The 17,814-nt window shown below is 39.4% G+C and overlaps 1 protein-coding gene across 1 annotated transcript in view; it reads right to left on the minus strand.

Moving 5' to 3' along the window:
• Window positions 1-17,814, minus strand: part of dcc (DCC netrin 1 receptor) — a 474,778-nt gene that overhangs the window by 341,381 nt on the left and 115,583 nt on the right. Inside the window, exon 3 of the mRNA XM_030434685.1 lies at window positions 16,736-17,023. Within this exon, the coding sequence (XP_030290545.1) occupies window positions 16,736-17,023 (288 nt within the window). The remainder of the gene's footprint in view (window positions 1-16,735; window positions 17,024-17,814) is intronic.

Raw genomic sequence — 17,814 nt, forward strand, 5'->3', positions numbered from 1 at the left:
AGAGATGATTTCAATAAAAAGGATAAAATAATCAATTGAACTACACAGAGCAGACAAAAGTGGTAGAGTTAACAATAGATGCTAAACTTCTGAGATCTAGGATGCCGATGGAACATTATGCTTGAAATAGAATATACCTTTACTCAACTATGTGTTGAGTAAATGTACTTATTTGCTTTCCACAATGGTTATTTGATAGACTTCTAAAGTAATAATAAACTGTAGATTTCTAATAAGCCTAAAGGCAAAAAGTTATGGGATTTTTTTTCGGTTGTGCTCCGCTAATTATGAGTGGCCGGTCTAAGCCAAAAATGCCAGGGGCGATTTTTTGTCCCAGTCCAGCCTTGAGTGAGACTGTTTCATAAGCAGTTCAAAGTTCCTCTTGTATGTTCAATATATTGTTGCATCTATTTTTATTTATATATTACATATAATTTGACTATAACCTATTATGATTTTACTTTTTGTGTAATATTTTCCTTTTTACCTTTTGCCTATTTCATTTCGATTAATCAGTAGATACATTTCTAAATGACGGAAAAAACATTATTTTTTTGTTTTCATGTTATTTATTTTCAATACTTTTTATTTCAAATTTGGTAATCAACCTTGTGTTATTTCATGTACAACGATAAGCCACAACATTAAAACCACTAACAGGTGAGATGAATAAGATTGATCATCTCATCGCAATGTGATGTTCTCCTGGGAAACCTTGGGTGCTGGCATTCATGTGAATGCCACTTGACACACACCACCCATCCTGACACTGTTGTGGACCAAGCACACTCCTTCATCACAACGACACTACCCAATGGCAGTAGACCCCCAGCAGGACAATGTGCCCTGACACACCGCAAAAACTGCTTAGGAACAGCTCGAGGAACACAATAAAGGGCCCAAGGTGTTGACCGGGCCTCCAAATTCCCCAGATCCCTGCTTGATCAGATCTGATCAAGCATGTGTACGACTTGCTGGAGCCGGTCTGATTCATGGTGGCCCCACCCCGCAACATACAAGACTCAGAGGATCCGCTATAAAACATCAGGATTCAGGAACCAAAAAAACATTGAGTGAACATGAGCAGACTAAAGAAGAAGCAGGAGAAATGTTCACACAGCACTTTTGTTTCTGATGGTTACAGAAACGAGTAAAGAGCGAGGGATCACAAATATTAGCAGCAGCAGGGCTCGCCTCATGATTTCAGTGACATACTGCTAAACACCAAAAGGTCTTGCATCACAATAAAAAGAAGCTAGTGCACACTCTCATACCAACACACAAAAATACACATAGTACCCCCTGTAGACACACAACACATGTATTAAAAGCCATTCCTGTTTTTATTGTCATTTCTGTGATTCCTATTCCTTCCATTCTAAGTGCCTCTTTAATTCCTCTCACACAAACACAATCATTGGTTTATTCACTATTCAGTTTTCAAACCTTTCATTCAGTGAAATGAATGAAACACACACACACACACACACACACACACACAGACGTGCACGTGTCTGGGCATGCGGCTGCTGCGACCCAGTTTCCAGATTTTGACGGTACAACACGCAGCGCTGCTCCAAAGAGGCAACTGGGCTTGATTCATTTTCTTGAAGACATTCCACTGCTCATCGGATGAGACCATGTGCAGCACAGTAACATTAGTTTCCTGTTTCTTTCACAATCCAGCGACATCAAGGTCTTAAGTGTTAACTCACCATGTTTGCGGCAGATTGGGTCGTCTAGGCTTGGGAGGAGTACATTGCTTTGTAAAAGCTGACATGTCCTGCTGCCACTAGGGGGCGCTGTGACTGTAACGTAATATTAGCATGAAAATATGTTTAGGCTGGGACTCTTGTGAAACATGTTAAGTTTTGGACAGATAGGCCCATGTATGGTGTAGTTAAAGCAACTTTCTGTTTCACTGTGGCCACATCCCTTTTAGCCCCCCATTGTGTAATAACACCCCATTATGTAATAATGTAATACATTTTCAATTCATATGTAATAATGCCGCATTTTGTAATAATCTGTCACATTTTGTTATACATTTTTGAATACAATTTGTAACAAACTTTGCTGCATTTTGTAATAAGTTCTTACATATTGTGTCAGTAATTACAAAATGCAGGTGTTGCACTTTTTTTTATCAAGAAAATGTCATAATTGGTGCATAATGTAATAAACCACCAAAATGGATGTCTTAATTCGAAAAAAACATTATACCATAAGAACGACATTGACTTTAAGCATACCAGCATGAATCGTAAATATGAATTAATTTTAAAAACTGGTAGGATGTTTCATTGGTCAAATCTAACTGAATTCATAGAGAATGTGTTTGAAAGCTTATAGAGACAAAAACTGCACTAAATGAGTGTTACTGGCACAAACATTATTGGCAGTGTTGGGCAAGCTACTCAGAAAGTGTAGTGAGCTAAGCTACAAGTTACTCTATATGAAATTAAGCTTCACTACACCAAAGCTACTCCCCAGAGAAATGTACCAAGCTAAGCTACAGCAAAATGGCAAAAGTAGCTCAACTACATTGAAGCTAATTTTTGTTTCTATATTGGAACAACTTCATTCCAAGTCAAAGCTATCTCAGTGATCAATAAAACTATCAATCTGACAGATAAGCAGACAAAAATGTTAGGTTCAATTGTTCATTAAATAATAATGTGCTCTCACTATTGTGTATACTGCATTATTCAACTATCAATGAACACTTAATTCTAACATCCATGGACAATCATGCACCTTGCTACCACAGCAATATCCACCTGACTTACACTAATGGGCAGTGTCCTACACTGTAGCATATTAACATAATTAAACAGTGTATACTCAGCGAATAGTATATTATAGTTGAAGTTTTCGTTAAGGTTCTCTAGTCTGTGTTCTAGTTTCAGCTTTGTAATTTCTATTTGATATTTGAGTTAGTCTATTTAGTTATTGTATATAATTCAGCCTTTAATTGTAGGCCTATTGTTTCTTTTACCTACCTCATTGTTTTTGTATTTTGATTTATGTCAAGTGGCTGTAACACTTTAATTTCCCTTTGAGATTAATAAAGTACTCTATCCATCTACCAGTGTCTCATATAACTGGCGGTGTCATTTTCATTAGGCCCACTCTGTACTAGTAGCTATATCTACATACATTTTAAGCTAATCATTTTGACTAATCACCATACTTTGGTTTTGTAGAAATTGCATTTTTGCTGTACCCAGCTGTACAGGTTAAAAATTACAAAAGTAATAATTCAGAGTAATGTAAACTTTTCAAATGTTTCTCTGTTCCCTTATTTCCCCACCTCTTAACTCCTATATGTAACGTTACTGTTTTTGTTTATTATTCAAGTTTGTCTTTTGCATCCCTCGGGATCAACTCGTCTCCGTCCTCCTCACCCTCTGCCATCTTTCCATCAAGTAACGTAACTCACTCAAGCTGTCTGTATCCCCGTGCAGCAGAGACGTTGTAGGCAAGGATTAGTCCGTGGTGTCACCGTCATACGGAAGTGCTTCTGTCGGCTCCACATACACGGCGTGTATGGCGGTTGCGTCACTGACTTATCCTTTCATTTCAGACTGCAGCAGTAAGCTCCGCTGCGCTGAGCTTCAGGGGTGTTCGTAAAAATGTAGCTTGTGTGGACGCTACCGCGCTACTTGGTCAATAAAAGAGCAAAGCTACTGAAAAGCTATTTCGTTCATAAAATAGCGACGCTACCACCACGCTACTGAGAAAAGTAGTTAAACTAGTTACGCCGCTACTTGTAGCGACGTTACTAGCGCCGCTACTGGTAGCGACGTTACTGTCCAACACTGATTATTGGTTCACTGAAATGCTAGAAGACATAAACACATGCAATCTGGCTTATGTTATGCAAATACTATACGTGATAAAAGCAGACAAAACATGAAAACAAATATAGAACAGAAAATGACACAAATGTTGCCCTTTATCTGTAGTTATAGGTATCTAAAAAAGTAGCTTTAGCAACTATGTATACTCATTACAATCATTTAACTCAGTGTTAAATAAATCATATGGTGTATATAAAACATAATATAATAGCCTACAAAAAATTCACATGCCAGCAGAAATATGCCTCTAAACTCAAGGTTTATTTTCCAAAGAACAAAAGCTGACATTTTTGGTTAATATCACAGGAACTTCAGAGGCACTAACACTTAGGCACAAGCACGTGAACATGTAGGTCGTGTCTAGATGCATCAAAATCCAACATGTACATGCTCAAATATGGCCATGGTTGGGCTGGCGTGTTCAGGGCACATCGGGGGTAGCAGGAGGGTTGTGCCATATGAGCACTGCCTTTCTAGGCACAAAGACCCACCCACTCTGTGTGAAACAAGGGCAAGCCAATCAGTGGCAGCATTGGCTTAGCCTGTCATGACATGTTTCATGCCTTTTTTCAAAGAAAAGTAAAATTAAATGTATGTTATATAGGTCTTTTTTTAATTAAAAAAATATTTCATGTTATTGGTCAAAATTGTTGTTTGTAAATTGAGTAGTTACACAACAAAATATGACCCAAAAAGACATTGAAATACCTGACGCAGCACAAAATATGAATGTAGTTTAACTACCGGCAAGTTACAGCAAATTGTAGTTAAGCTATGTAGTTCAACTACATGTAGTTTAAGTCCCCCCAACACTGCCTATGACTACAGATAAAGGGCTTAAATTTGTTAAATTTTCTGTTCCATATTTGTTTTCGTGTTTTGTCTGCTTTCAATCACATATGATATTTGCGTATCATAATCCACATTGTATGTGTGTATGTCTTCCAACATTTCAGTACACCGATGATGTTCGTGCCAGTAACACTCATTTAGTGCAGTTTTTGTCTCTATAAGCTTTCAAACACATTCTCTATGAATTCAGTTAGATTTCCGATTCATGCTGGTATGCTTAAAGTCAATGTCGTTCTGATGGTATAATGTTTTTTCCTAATCGAGACATCCATGTTGGTGGTTTATTACATAATGCACCAAAATTATTAAATTTTCTTGATAAAAAAACAGCAACACCTGCATTTTGTAATTACTGTTGCAATATGCATGAATTTATTACAAAATGTGGCAGATTATTACAAAATGGTATTACAAAATGAATTGAAAATGTATTAGATTATTAAATAATGGGGCATTATTACATAATGTGGTTCTACACCCCTCAAAACTCAAGCTTTCATTTCTTTTTTTTTCAACTTCATAAAGTTGATTAGATGTTGAAATTAAACACTAAATTGCCTTCAACTCATAATCTGTACATTTTCCCTCTATATAAAGTAGCTGCTGGATCCATATGTATTTTTCCTCATTGTGAAAGTCCCAGATAAAATGTAACTAGGACTTTTTTTTAACCCTCTTTTTATTTGCGTTTTCAAAGTGTAACATAAAAACAATATTTTGACATATTTGACATATCAATGTATATCAATGACACATATATACACCAAAGAATACAAAAGAAAAAAAAACAAAAAAAACAAACAAAACAGAAATGGAAGGGGGTATCAAGAAACTCAGTGCTGTCATCATATTAACATCAGGCTAAATTGCGGGAAGTGTTGGTTTGCTTCGGTCGAAGTAATCTATAAAGGGCCGCCAGATTTGATAAAATTTGTCTTCACACCCTCTCAATGAGAATTTAATTTTTTCTAATTGTCGATGTTGCATAACATCTTTCAAAAGGGCAGAGTGAGTTGGTAGACGAGCCTGCTTCCAGTTTAGTAAAATCAGTCTGTGTGCTAGAAGAGATATGAATGTTATCATGTTATATTGAGAGTTAGATATCATGTGATCAGGTTCTTTAACTCCAAAGATAGCTGTCAGTGGTTTAGGATCAATCACTCTTCCTATTACGTCGGAGAAAGATTGGAAAATCTTTTGCCAGCATATGGCTATTTTCGGACAGTGCAAGAAAACATATGGGCCAATGAGGCTGGTGATTGACCATATCTGTCACATGAAGGATTTATATTTGGATGCATTCTACAGAGCTTTATCTTCGATAAATGTAGTCTATGAAGTACTTCAAACTGCAAGAGCCCATGTCTCGCACAGACCGAAGAGGAGTGCACCCGCTTCAAAGCCCCTGTTCAAAGTTAATCAGTTATGACTGTTGCCAGGTAATTTATCCAGGCTGTTTTTAGATGATCTAAAGAGGTGGCACCGTTTAAACATGTAAGTGCATTGTAGAGAGTCGAGATTCCTCCTTTTGTCACCGGATTCAGTAAGAAGATAGAATCCATTGGTGTACTATCTGGTATGTTGGGGAAGGATTTGGTGCTTTTTTTGACAAAATCTCGCAGCTTCAAATACCTAAAATGATGTGAGTGAGGTAGATCAAATTTAGTTCGCAGCTGTTGAAAAGATGGGAATTTATCCTCAATAAAAAGATCCCAAAAGGAGTGAATCCCTTTATTGTACCACTCACAAAACTTTGTATCACAGAGAGAAGGAGCAAATAAATGATTTGCGATTACAGGGGCCGGAAGTGATCCAAAGACCAAATTCTGAGTGAGTGTGAGACTATTGGATTGTTTACAGAATATGAATATGCCACTGCATATAAAGCTGAAAAAAGTAGAGCTGATAAAGAACATTTTATCCAAATTTGGAGCCAGGTAGGTATATGATCTTGGGGCCAAAAGGAGAGTGCCCGGAAGTTGCATACCCAATAGTAGAATTTGAAATGAGGCAGACCCATTCCCCACTCCGATTTGGGTCTTTGCAAGAAGTCCTTCCTTATCTGGGGGGTCTTTTTATTCCATATAAAGCTGGAAATTTATTTATCTAGTTTTTTAAAAAGGCATTATTAATAAAAATTGGAATACTTTGAAAGAGAAATAGAAATTTAGGAGGGATGTTCATTTTTATTATATTGAGTCAACCAGCAAGTGAAATAGGAAGATTTGACCACTTTATAAAATCCTGTTCTGTACGTTCTAGAAGTTCTGCAAAATTTTGTTTAAATTAAGAAGGGAAAGTTTCCGTGACATTGACCCCTAGGTAACGAAACTGATTCACAACCTTAAATGGTAAATGGTCTGCATTTTTATAGCACTTTTCCAGTCTAATGACAGCTCAAAGTGCTGTACAATACATGCCACATTTACCCATTCACACACACATTCATACACTGATGACGGAGGCTGCCATGCAAGGTGCCAACTGCTCATCAGGAGCAATTTGGGGTTCAGTATTTTGCTCAAGGACACTTCGACATGCAACTAGGGGGAGCCAGGATTCAAACTGGTGACCTTCCGATCACTAGACGACCCGCTCTACCCACTGAGCCTCAGCCGCCTAAATGGGAAGGAGCTGAATGATTTTCGCCGGGCACTGGCATTAATGTTAAACAATACACTTTTGGAAAGGTTGAGTTTGTACCCTGATACCTTATCAAAGCCCTCTGGTATAGAGAAGATGTTGGGAATGGACGTTGAAGGGTTGGTGATATACAGTAATAAATCATCTGCGTATAACGACACCTTATGCTCCCTCTGTCCCCTGGTGATTCCTGGGTAAATATCTGAGGTACGTAAAGATATTGCAAGCGGTTCGATAGCCAAAGCGAAGAGAATTGGAGATAGCCTTCTCTGTGCCGAGAGATATTAGCACTTCGGGACTATGCAAATTTGAGCTGGAAGAATATATAATAATTAATAAGCGCCAGAGATTAAAAAATAAATGTCTATCTTTAATAAAACCTGTTTGGTCCCTAGATATCACTGTTGGGAGCACTTTCTCCAGTCGTGTAATCTTGGCCAACAACTTCACAATCTAAACCCAGAAGGCTCACAGGTCTTTACAAACCTGTACTGAGTGGATCTTTATCTTTTTTAAGCAGTAGAGATGCTGGCTTGATAAAATGTTGGTGGGAGGAGACCTGTTCTAAGGGATTCATTGAATACTTCAAGTAATAAAGGAGAGATAAGGTCTATAAATGTTTTATAGAATTCTGCTGTGTACCCATCTGGGCCCAGGGCTTTTGAGCTGCATATTACGTATAGCTTGTCATATTTCTTCCAGGAAACAATTTCCTCAAGATGCTCTTTATAATCTGTGTTATCTGAGTTATAGAAGGTATATCCAATGTATTAAGAAAGCCATCAATTAATATGGGGTCACCGGCTGATTCTGTAGAATATAATTTAGAATAAAACTGTTTAAATTTGTCATTAATTTCTTGTTGATTTGCCATTAATAGTCCAGAACTAGTCAAAACTCTGTAATTAATCTAGAAGCTGCTGATTCCCTGATTTGGTGTGCAAGGACTTTACCCTCCTTGTCACTCTGTTCATAGAATCTATGGCGGGTTCTTGTCATTGAATTAGTTGTCTCCGAAGTGGAAAGAATATTGAATTCAGTTTGGAGGGAGAGTCTTTCCCTGTACAGATCGGATGAGGGAGAGATTGCGTTTTTATCAGACAGAACCTTTCGATGCTCATTTCGTGTTCATATGACTGAAGCTTTTAAAGAAATAATCTGGCCTCGGATATAAGCTTTAAGGGCTTCCCAGAGAGTGCTTTTAGAGACCTCTGGTGAGTCATTCGTCACCAGATAGAACTGTATTTGGGATGTTACGTCCTGCACAAAACCATTGCTAGACAATAAAGAATTGTCAAATTTCCAGGTCCTGGGCATATGCTTGTTTAGGAATGTAAATTTGAGAACAAGAGGGTTATGATCTGATAATACCATTGCTTCATAATCACAATGTCTCACCACAGAGAGAAGTTCACAATCAATGAGAAAATAACCTATCCTTGTGTATGTGTGATGGACGGGTGAGAAAAAAGAATATATACGTTGATTTGGGTATAGAAATCGCCAGGGCTCTGATATTCTATAGGTGTCTATAAATGTGTTTATCAATTTTGCCGATTTAGTAAGAGTCTGTGTTTTGTTGGATGATCTATCTAACCATGGATTGAGAACTAAATTATAGTCCCCACCTAAAATCAATTTGTGGGTATCCAGATTTGGCAAAGTGGAGGAGATAAACTGTTCATCATCATGGTTAGTAGCATATATATGGCTAAAACTACATGGATATTACAAAGTTTGCCAGTGACAATAATATATCTGCCATTCGTATCTGAAATAATATCTGATGATATAAAAGGAACGTCTTTACTAATAGCAGTGCCTCTGGATTTTAAATTAAAATATAGGTGGAATACCTGGCCGACCCAATTTTTTTGCAGGAAAGTTTGAGCTCAGTTTTATTAAATGCATCTCCTGCAAGAAGGCAATGTTTCTCCCCAACTTCTTAAGATGAGCAAATAGATTCCCATGCTTTACTGCCCCATTTAGGCCCTTACAGTTCCATGTGGTAAATTGCAACAAACTTCCCCTCTTTATTTCAATCAAACTAGCCATAATCTGAATTGGAAGAAAAGAAAAACAAAGCACTGAGCATGAGTTTTGATAGACTTACATATTTCAGAAAATAAAAAAAAAAAGACAGAAACACAGAAAAACACAAGAGAACAAACCCCTAACCCCTCTCGACCTTTCCCCAACTGAAAGGTATAGAAGAAAAACTTAAGCAGGTGACTAAACATTCTCTGTCTAAGACACGTTGGGTTAAACTACAGTGAGCGCAATATATATATATATATATATATATATATATATATATATATATATACATATATATATATATATATATATATATATATATATATATATATATATACAGTATATATATATATATATATATATATATATATATATATATATATATATATATGAACATAATCAGTGCAACCCAAGTGACCAAAAATGGCCGAAACAAGAGAGAAAAAGAAATTTAACCACCATCCCTAAGTGTGCAAGAGTCTTCTTTCTTTGTTTTGTTTAAGATATATAATTTTACTCATCTTTACTGGTTTCTATTTCTTTTCATATCTAGTGGTGTACCTATCTGTGTTAGACGAACTATGTAAACAAAAACGACAACCTCGGCCTCAGCTTATGACAAACTGAAACTGGAAGATAATAAAACATCAAAGATGTCATTAGTTAAAGTCGGCCGTTAAAAATAAATAAATAAATCACAATAGTTTGTTCATCCAAGCAGTGAAGAAAAACACAATGTCTCATACTATCCTTATATCAGCATCAGACCATTGCCATAATATCCATAAATCGTATGTTAACATACTCTATAAAGTCTGTACATAACATCTACTGTCGATCTAACATAAGCAGCAACAGGCACCCGGTGTTGACATGAGTCGTGTCCTCTGACTGTGTATTGTAATATAAACTTATTAGCATGTCAGCTAGCCAGCTGTTATTACCTCGTCCGAGTTCATCAGCAACCCTATTGATCCGTCGGAGCGACCTTCTTATCGTAGAATTCCTCCGCTGCCTTTGGAGTATCATACGAGTACCTGATGCCGTTCCAGGTGAGTGTGAGCTTGGCTGGATAATACAGGCTGTACTCAATCGTGGCGTCTCGGAGCTTCGCCTTCACTGGGTTGAAAGCCGCCTGCAACTTGCCAACCTCTGGACTCATATCTGGGAAGATATGCACCGGGGCTCCTCTGTAGGTTAGGCGACCCTTGCTCTTGGACAAACCAAGAATTTTCTCCTTGTCCGAGTAGTAATGGAGGCAAACAACCATAGCACGGGGCCTCTCTCCTCTTTTGGGTTTGGGTGCCAGCGTTCTGTGTGCGCGGTCGATCGTCACCGGAGTATCGAAATGATCCTCTCCCAGTACCTCGGGGAAGAAAACAGCGGGAAATTTTGTCAGCTGACCGGCCTCAGCTCCCTCTTCAATGCCTATCAGCCTCAGGTTTGTCTCCCGCTCCGGTTTTCAAGGTCCTGCATTTTTCCTGAAGTTTTTTACAATCTTTTGCCAGTAATTCTTGAATTTCTTCTAGCGCTCCAACGCGATCCATGGTGTCACTCAGAGTTTTGCCCATGTCCGATTGCTCCCTGGAAATGTCGCCCTGCACTGCAAGGAGTGAAGATAGCTTGTTTGCTAGCTCAGAGCGAATGAAACAAATGTCTGCTCTGGTTTCTTCGTGGAGAGATGACATGTCCTTCTTAATTTATTGGCGTAGGCCGGTTATTTCAGATTTAATTTGACTGAGCACTGCGTCACGTGATCCAGCTCGGCTTTCAGCACGTTGAGGGAGATGGTAGACTCTGTTTTGTCCCCATCATGAAACATTCAGAGGAGGCTACAGTTGTAAAATGCGATGGTTTAGTTTTTTTTCCTTTGCCTGAGGCTCGATTCATAGCACTTACAGCTTCTCTGTCAGGTCCCGGAACCGGAACTCCCGTAACTAGGTTACCATCTTCTTGCAGTGTTGCCAGATATCGTGAGGGAAACAAGTAAGCGGGCCTATGTAAACAAGCCCAAAACAAGCGACTTCTCTGTTCGTTGTAAAAAAAAAAAAAAAAAAAAGAGAGAGCGAGATTATTACACTTTGCACACACACATAAATATCACCCTGAATCCAGAAATGTATTACATTGTATCATTGTATTTATTATTGTTTTTATATGTTAGGATCCTCTTTTGTTTTAGTTCTAGGACTTCAAAACAATATGACGTGCAATACAATAGGAAGAAGAACACTTTAACAACAAGCCCAGAAACCAGCAACTCGTGACTACGAATATTTATAAGTGACTTTACAGAAAAACAAGCCCAAAGTCGCTTATAATAAGCAACCGTGTCTTCCGGGCGTAGTCTGATAAGGTCTACGATCTGCTGCTTGCTACAGGTTCCTGTTTTCCTAAATTAATGATGAAAATCTGACCCAAAAGCAAGTTTTCCTTTGCTTCAATTTCCTTTAAGAGCCAGGTGCACCAGTGACACATATCAGGAAGTAACACTAGTCTTGGCTGAGGGAAAGGGATGTGATCCTCTGCTTGACCGCCTGTCCCACCATTTCACAATCACCTGTCCCGTCAACAACTCAGACTGCATATGAAAAAACAAACTGATATTGAACTGAGGAGGATGAGGAGCACTGCAGCATCCTTCTGTGTGTGCCAATTTTTAGGACGGGTCATAAGTATGATCCTGATCAATAACGGGTGGGATGAGAGGGGAGAAATAAGTTCTTAATTAGGAAAATATTAGCAATCTCTAGCAGAAACAATATGTGTATCTGTACATTCACTGTGCGCAGCTTTGCACCAAGCGTAAGACTAGTCCTTAGTGTTTAAACTTAAAATTCTGTTAATTTCTTCTGTTCCTTCATGTTCTCATGGACAGTGTTGCCGTGGAGTAATCACACAAAGAGGTAAATATTTGCTATAGAACTAATCACAATCTTTGTTTAAAATAACTTTTGGGTAGGGAACCTTCGAATAGGATATTAACTGACACAATTAAATTGTATTTTTTTATGATGTTTAATGTATACATCTCATTCATATTAAATGCACATTTGATGCTGTCATATTTTATTAACAGCAACACTTTCACTAAGGCTGAGTTTAAGGACCTACTTTACCTGTTGGGTCACAGACTAAGCAACATTACAGTTTGAGTTTATCCCTAACTAACAGTAAGCCTGCTGTTATATTCAGATGAAAGCCACTAAGAAAGCGACACAGGAGTTAAGAGAAGCATAGCAGAAATGTTCAAAACCACTGTGTTTGATGTATATCTTTAAAGGTTTAGCTGAAAATGTAATAACTGTTTGCCAATTTCTTATCTCCACAATGCAAATCATCTTCTAGTTGTCTGCTGGGTATTGACATTGAGGTCTTCGTCATTCTGTCTATAAAGACTTATTTGTCATGGCTCGATCTGCCCCGATTTATTCGGGGACATATGATTGTGTGCACCGTGCTTCTTTTTCTGTGTTTGTTTCTAGTTTCAGTGTGGAGAGCGGCAGGAGGCGGGGCTGACCCACTTAGGCAGGCGCAGCGAGCCACACCTGGTTCCCATCACCACCTAATCACCTGCTCCATAAGAAGCCAGCTCTGACTCGACTCCGGTGCCAGATAATTCCGTCTCATCGGTAGAGCTTGTCACCAGTGTTCTCGACGTCCCGGTAACGTGTTCACGTACGAAGAGAATTTTGCCCTGACTCTGTTTCTTGTCTCCCTCGTCAGCTCGGTGCCTCGCCGCCCTGCCTGCCACGAGCTCGTCTCCAGCCCACAGCCGCCAGCCGCCAGCCAACGCGGACACCTTTCGTTTCTACCCGCTGCCAGCCGCCAGCCAACGCGGACACCTTTTGTTTCTACCCGACCCCAGCCGCCGCGGACACCTTCAGTTACTCCTGTCGCCTACTGCCTGCCGTTTTGCAGCTGCGGACACTTTCTGTTGTTCATTTTCGACCTGTTGTTAATAAACGCCTGTGTTCATTCACTCAGCCTTCCGCTCTTGGGTCCTCCTCCTTCCACACACCGTAACATTATTAACTCCTTCTGAACATGGTAATTCTGCAAAGGATTCTGAATTCCCCTATTATGTAGAACAGAATCTTTTGTCCCCTATATTTTACAGACATGGGAATTGATATCACAGCCAAAGAAAATACCGTATTGACCCGAATATAGGACAAGGTTTTTTTCGATGAAAATTATGTGAAAAAGTGGGGTCGTCTTATAATCGGGGTCTAACCGTTGACACATGCTGATAGTTGTCTGGGTCGCTACACGACAGCGCCAGCTTATTGTAGAGACGTCACTGACACTGTGGCTGCGGTTATCTGTCAATCACAGCGGAGAAGAAGTGACAGGAGATGAAAAATGGAGAGACGCGGTGATTTTACAGAGCAAAGTGGATCAAGTGTGGGGCAAGTTAACAGACATCTGAGGCAGAGCTATGATGCTAATTTTAAGATAATGGTGATCAATGCAGCGGAGGCGCCAAACAACTGTCAGCCAGCCAAGAAATATGGAGCTACGGAGTGTAACGTCCGAAGATGGCGGGTCCAAAAAGATCGTCTGAAAACGCTAACAGTAAGAGAAAAGCTTATTGTGGTCCTCTAAGCGGCCGCTTCCAAGACATTGACAGGAGGGTATGTGAGTTTGGTATTGAGAAACACATTTTGGTTATCAGTCTTTTTCTGAAGATTAGTCTTGAAAAGAGGGGTCGTCTTATAATCAGGGTCGACCTATATTCGGGTCAATACGGTAGATCATCATGACCAAAAAACTCACTGTTTCAATGGGCATGTTGTTTAACGAAACGAAATAGTTCAGAACAGGACCTCGATTACAACTTGATGTTTTGATTTTCTTACAAATAAAACAGACAAAATATTACATGTTATCAGTGAGCTGGTGCTGATAGGTAAAGACCCAGTCTTTAAGTTAACATTACAGGTTGGGCACACTGGATGCCTGTGAGCTGTATGGAGGCTGCATAGCTTAGCTGCTTCTGCTCACTCGTGTGTTCGTGTTCACATAGGCTGCCTGGCAGCTGCTGCAGCCCTGTCTGTTTACATTGAGTTTGACTCTGATAATGGCCAATAAATATGATGACATGATTTTCCTTAACCCAGCTGAAAGAGCCAGAAAGCCAGAGGGAGAGCAAGAGGGAGAGAGTGTCAAAGTGAAAGACAGAGAGAGCCCAGGAAAGAAACTGCTCCTCACCTGCTGTGTGTGTTCTCTTCATGTCTGTGACATATTCTACACAGACAAACATTGAAACTGTAGTGAAATGCTGCCATGTTTTTCAGGTAGATTTTTGCAGAAAATGCACGTGTGCTGCAGTAGAAAGAGGCAAAGAGACTCAGCCACACTCAAAATCCATGTGAGAAGCACGTCTCAGGGATCCAGTGTGAACCATCCAACCATGGATGCTGAAATGAAAAGTGAGTGGTAACTCTATGCAGCAGTGTGTCCAGCCTTTTTGCAACATAGTTTCTAGCTTCATATCTAGGCTTTAGTTTAATTGACTCTAAAAGAATCACACATTTTCTGCCAGTTGTTCATCTTTTGTACAGATGACTCACTCATTGAGTTTCATGGTCATCCGAACCTTGAAGAGCTCCACATATCAAAAATGAACCAAATTCAAACATTCCAATAAACATTGTGTAAAATTTACTATCCAAATGTTCGTACTTCCTCACCCTGATAGCTGATTCTTTGGCCTGCTGTAAAACTACCAGAGTCAATAATCTGACTGGTTTATTCAGACTCACATGTACATGAACAAAGCAGAAAGTAGGACAAAGGTCAAAGGTCATATTCATAAAATGCTTTATGTGGGGATGACCCATTAGATGGTCCTATCTGATCATCTCTGACCTCTGATCTCTGAGTCCCTCTGATGGCTCCACCTGTTTAAAATGTTATAGTCCAAAGTTCATGAAATCTTTCTGAAGTCATTAAAGCTTAATCCATCTGTTCCATTAAAACTTCATACAGATCAAAGAGAGAAAGGGATAAAAAGGATTAAACTGGAAACCATGTTGTGTGAAGCCAGCTGCATGGCAATAGGGTGGAAAATTGCATTGGCCGTTAAAAACAACTTATTGGCGTGAAACAGAGAAAATGTGTGGGTGAAAGATCCTCTGAAGCATGGAAACAAGCAAAACTACAATATTTTGGTCAAATCCTCCTCTAGAGAGTCTGACAGATATCGGATTCACAGATCCAGGACATGTTTAGCTTAGTTTAGTGAAAGACTAGCTCCATTAAGGAGAAGAAATACATTTTTTACTTAATTCACTCAATCATACATGTATCCTCATTTGCTATTATAATTCATTATTTATTATTTTAGATTTTGCATTAAAAATACAATAATTCCTTGATCAATTTATTTACTCACTTTTATACTGTAGTATGAAATAGCAAGAACAGCCTTTGCCCCTGTCACAACATTTATGTAGTTTATACAGCATGGCAAGCCAGTCTCACCATGAACAGGCTGTTAAAAAGAGGCTTAACACTCTAATTTGTCCCCCTTCAGCTTTCCTTCTCCTCTACTTCTGCCTGGCCGGACAAGGATTTTCTGCTGAAAACCTGTAACAGTATTTTCAGTTCTGTGTGGGGCTGGGCAGGGGAAACTGCCTGTGATTATCCTGCTGAAGATCGACACTTTGGCTGCAGGGAGCCACTGGGATCGAGTGAAGGAACACATCACAAGCTGGAGTCAAAGTTGTGTTTTAGGAAGAGAGGAAGCTAACCTGAACTGTAATCTGAGTGATGAAGTGGACAGTGTGAGAACTTGTATAATTGGACAGCACAGAGCGTGGAACATCAGTGGCTGACAGACTGATGTGAAGCCCAGATACATTATTAAAGTCACATCTTACACTCTATATATTCATTACATCACATTTCATTTTAAAATGAGACATCCAGCTCAGGGAGGAAATGAGCAAAAATTACTACCTGACAAAATGATGACTGCGGGAGAAATAGAACTCACCATTAAGTGAAACTGCTGGCGCAGTAAAAAGAATGGAGATGTAAGTCTACTTCTCAAACATTTATAACACAAATAATATTTATAATATGTTGAATTTATTATGGTAGACATTCCAAGTCAGTTAAGCAAGGGAAGAAAAGACGCTAAAACTACATCTAAATCATGAAACCACATGAATAGTTAAAGTAAGTGTTTTGGGTTCAGTCAGTCTTCAAGGCAAGGAGAATATTGATTAATTGATTGAAAGCATGTGGACCTCAAATGAACACATGTGCTACCCAATGAATCAATAAACCAAGCAGCCATGTGTGCAGTACATCATTGTTGGATCAGTTACCTTGGAGCACACGGAGCTCTGCGTCCGACCCCGTCCTGGTGCTGCCAGGGTTGTCAGCAAGACAGCGGTACGTGGCCGAGTCTGGCGGCTGGACGCGGCTGACCTGCAGCGAGCCCGATGGCAGTGTTGCTAGGCGGGAGTCTGGGTCAAAGGTCAGTAGCAGGTCCTCCCTATTCTTCTGCCAGCGGATGATAGGGACTGGGTCGCCAGAAACCTCACAGCGCAGCAGGGCGGTGTCGCCAAGGTACGAGGAGACGGACTCAGTAGGGACAACCACCTTCAATGGACCTGGAATGAGACAAGAGGAGGAGGATTATGATAGAGAAAATGGAGTTTCGACATTAGTTACTCAGCATAAAAATACACATTATAAAAGGGCTTGTCCCGATACTTGATTATGGTTGGCTGAGCCACCTTTGAGGCTGTTAAAGAACAACACAATGCATTACATCAGTTTTACAACTTCAGACTAATTAAAAAAAAAATTCCATGTTGCCTCTTTATTTTGATTTCTGTGTTGGCTAAGTGTTGTTAGGTGGTGCAATGAGATGGACAGCATTGAGGGGGAAGAGGATGAAATGAAAAAAATTAAGAAATGCTGACAAGAATCCCTTGTTATTCTATTGTTAAAAAGCTTTTATTATAATATGATAGATATATGATTGAGAGAAATTGTTGGGTTTTCACCAGCAGTAATTTTACATCAGTCTTGAAACCATGTTGAGATGAACTTGTCAAGCAGACAGTACAGAGACAATATACACCAACCAAGGGAAGCACCACTGTGCAGTAACTCTCTGATGCTGGACTATAGGCACGAGAAATCATGTTAGTGATGGGGCATGAATGAGGATCATCCCTACAATCATACTGGCACCCAAACTGCAACAAGAGAAGATATTGGCAACAACCAAAAGAACCCCTTCACCAGTGAAGAGAAGTTTGAACACAATGGTCAGATCCAGATAAGTGTTAATGATGACCCCAGTATTTGAACATGCTTTCCACTGTGTCTGTGCGTTGCTTGACAACCAGTCTGCTAAATGTCACCGAGGAGCTATATAGCTTGGCAGAAAAAT

The sequence above is a fragment of the Sparus aurata genome, chromosome 12 (genome assembly GCF_900880675.1).
Source record: "Sparus aurata chromosome 12, fSpaAur1.1, whole genome shotgun sequence".
Lineage (NCBI taxonomy): Eukaryota > Metazoa > Chordata > Actinopteri > Spariformes > Sparidae > Sparus > Sparus aurata.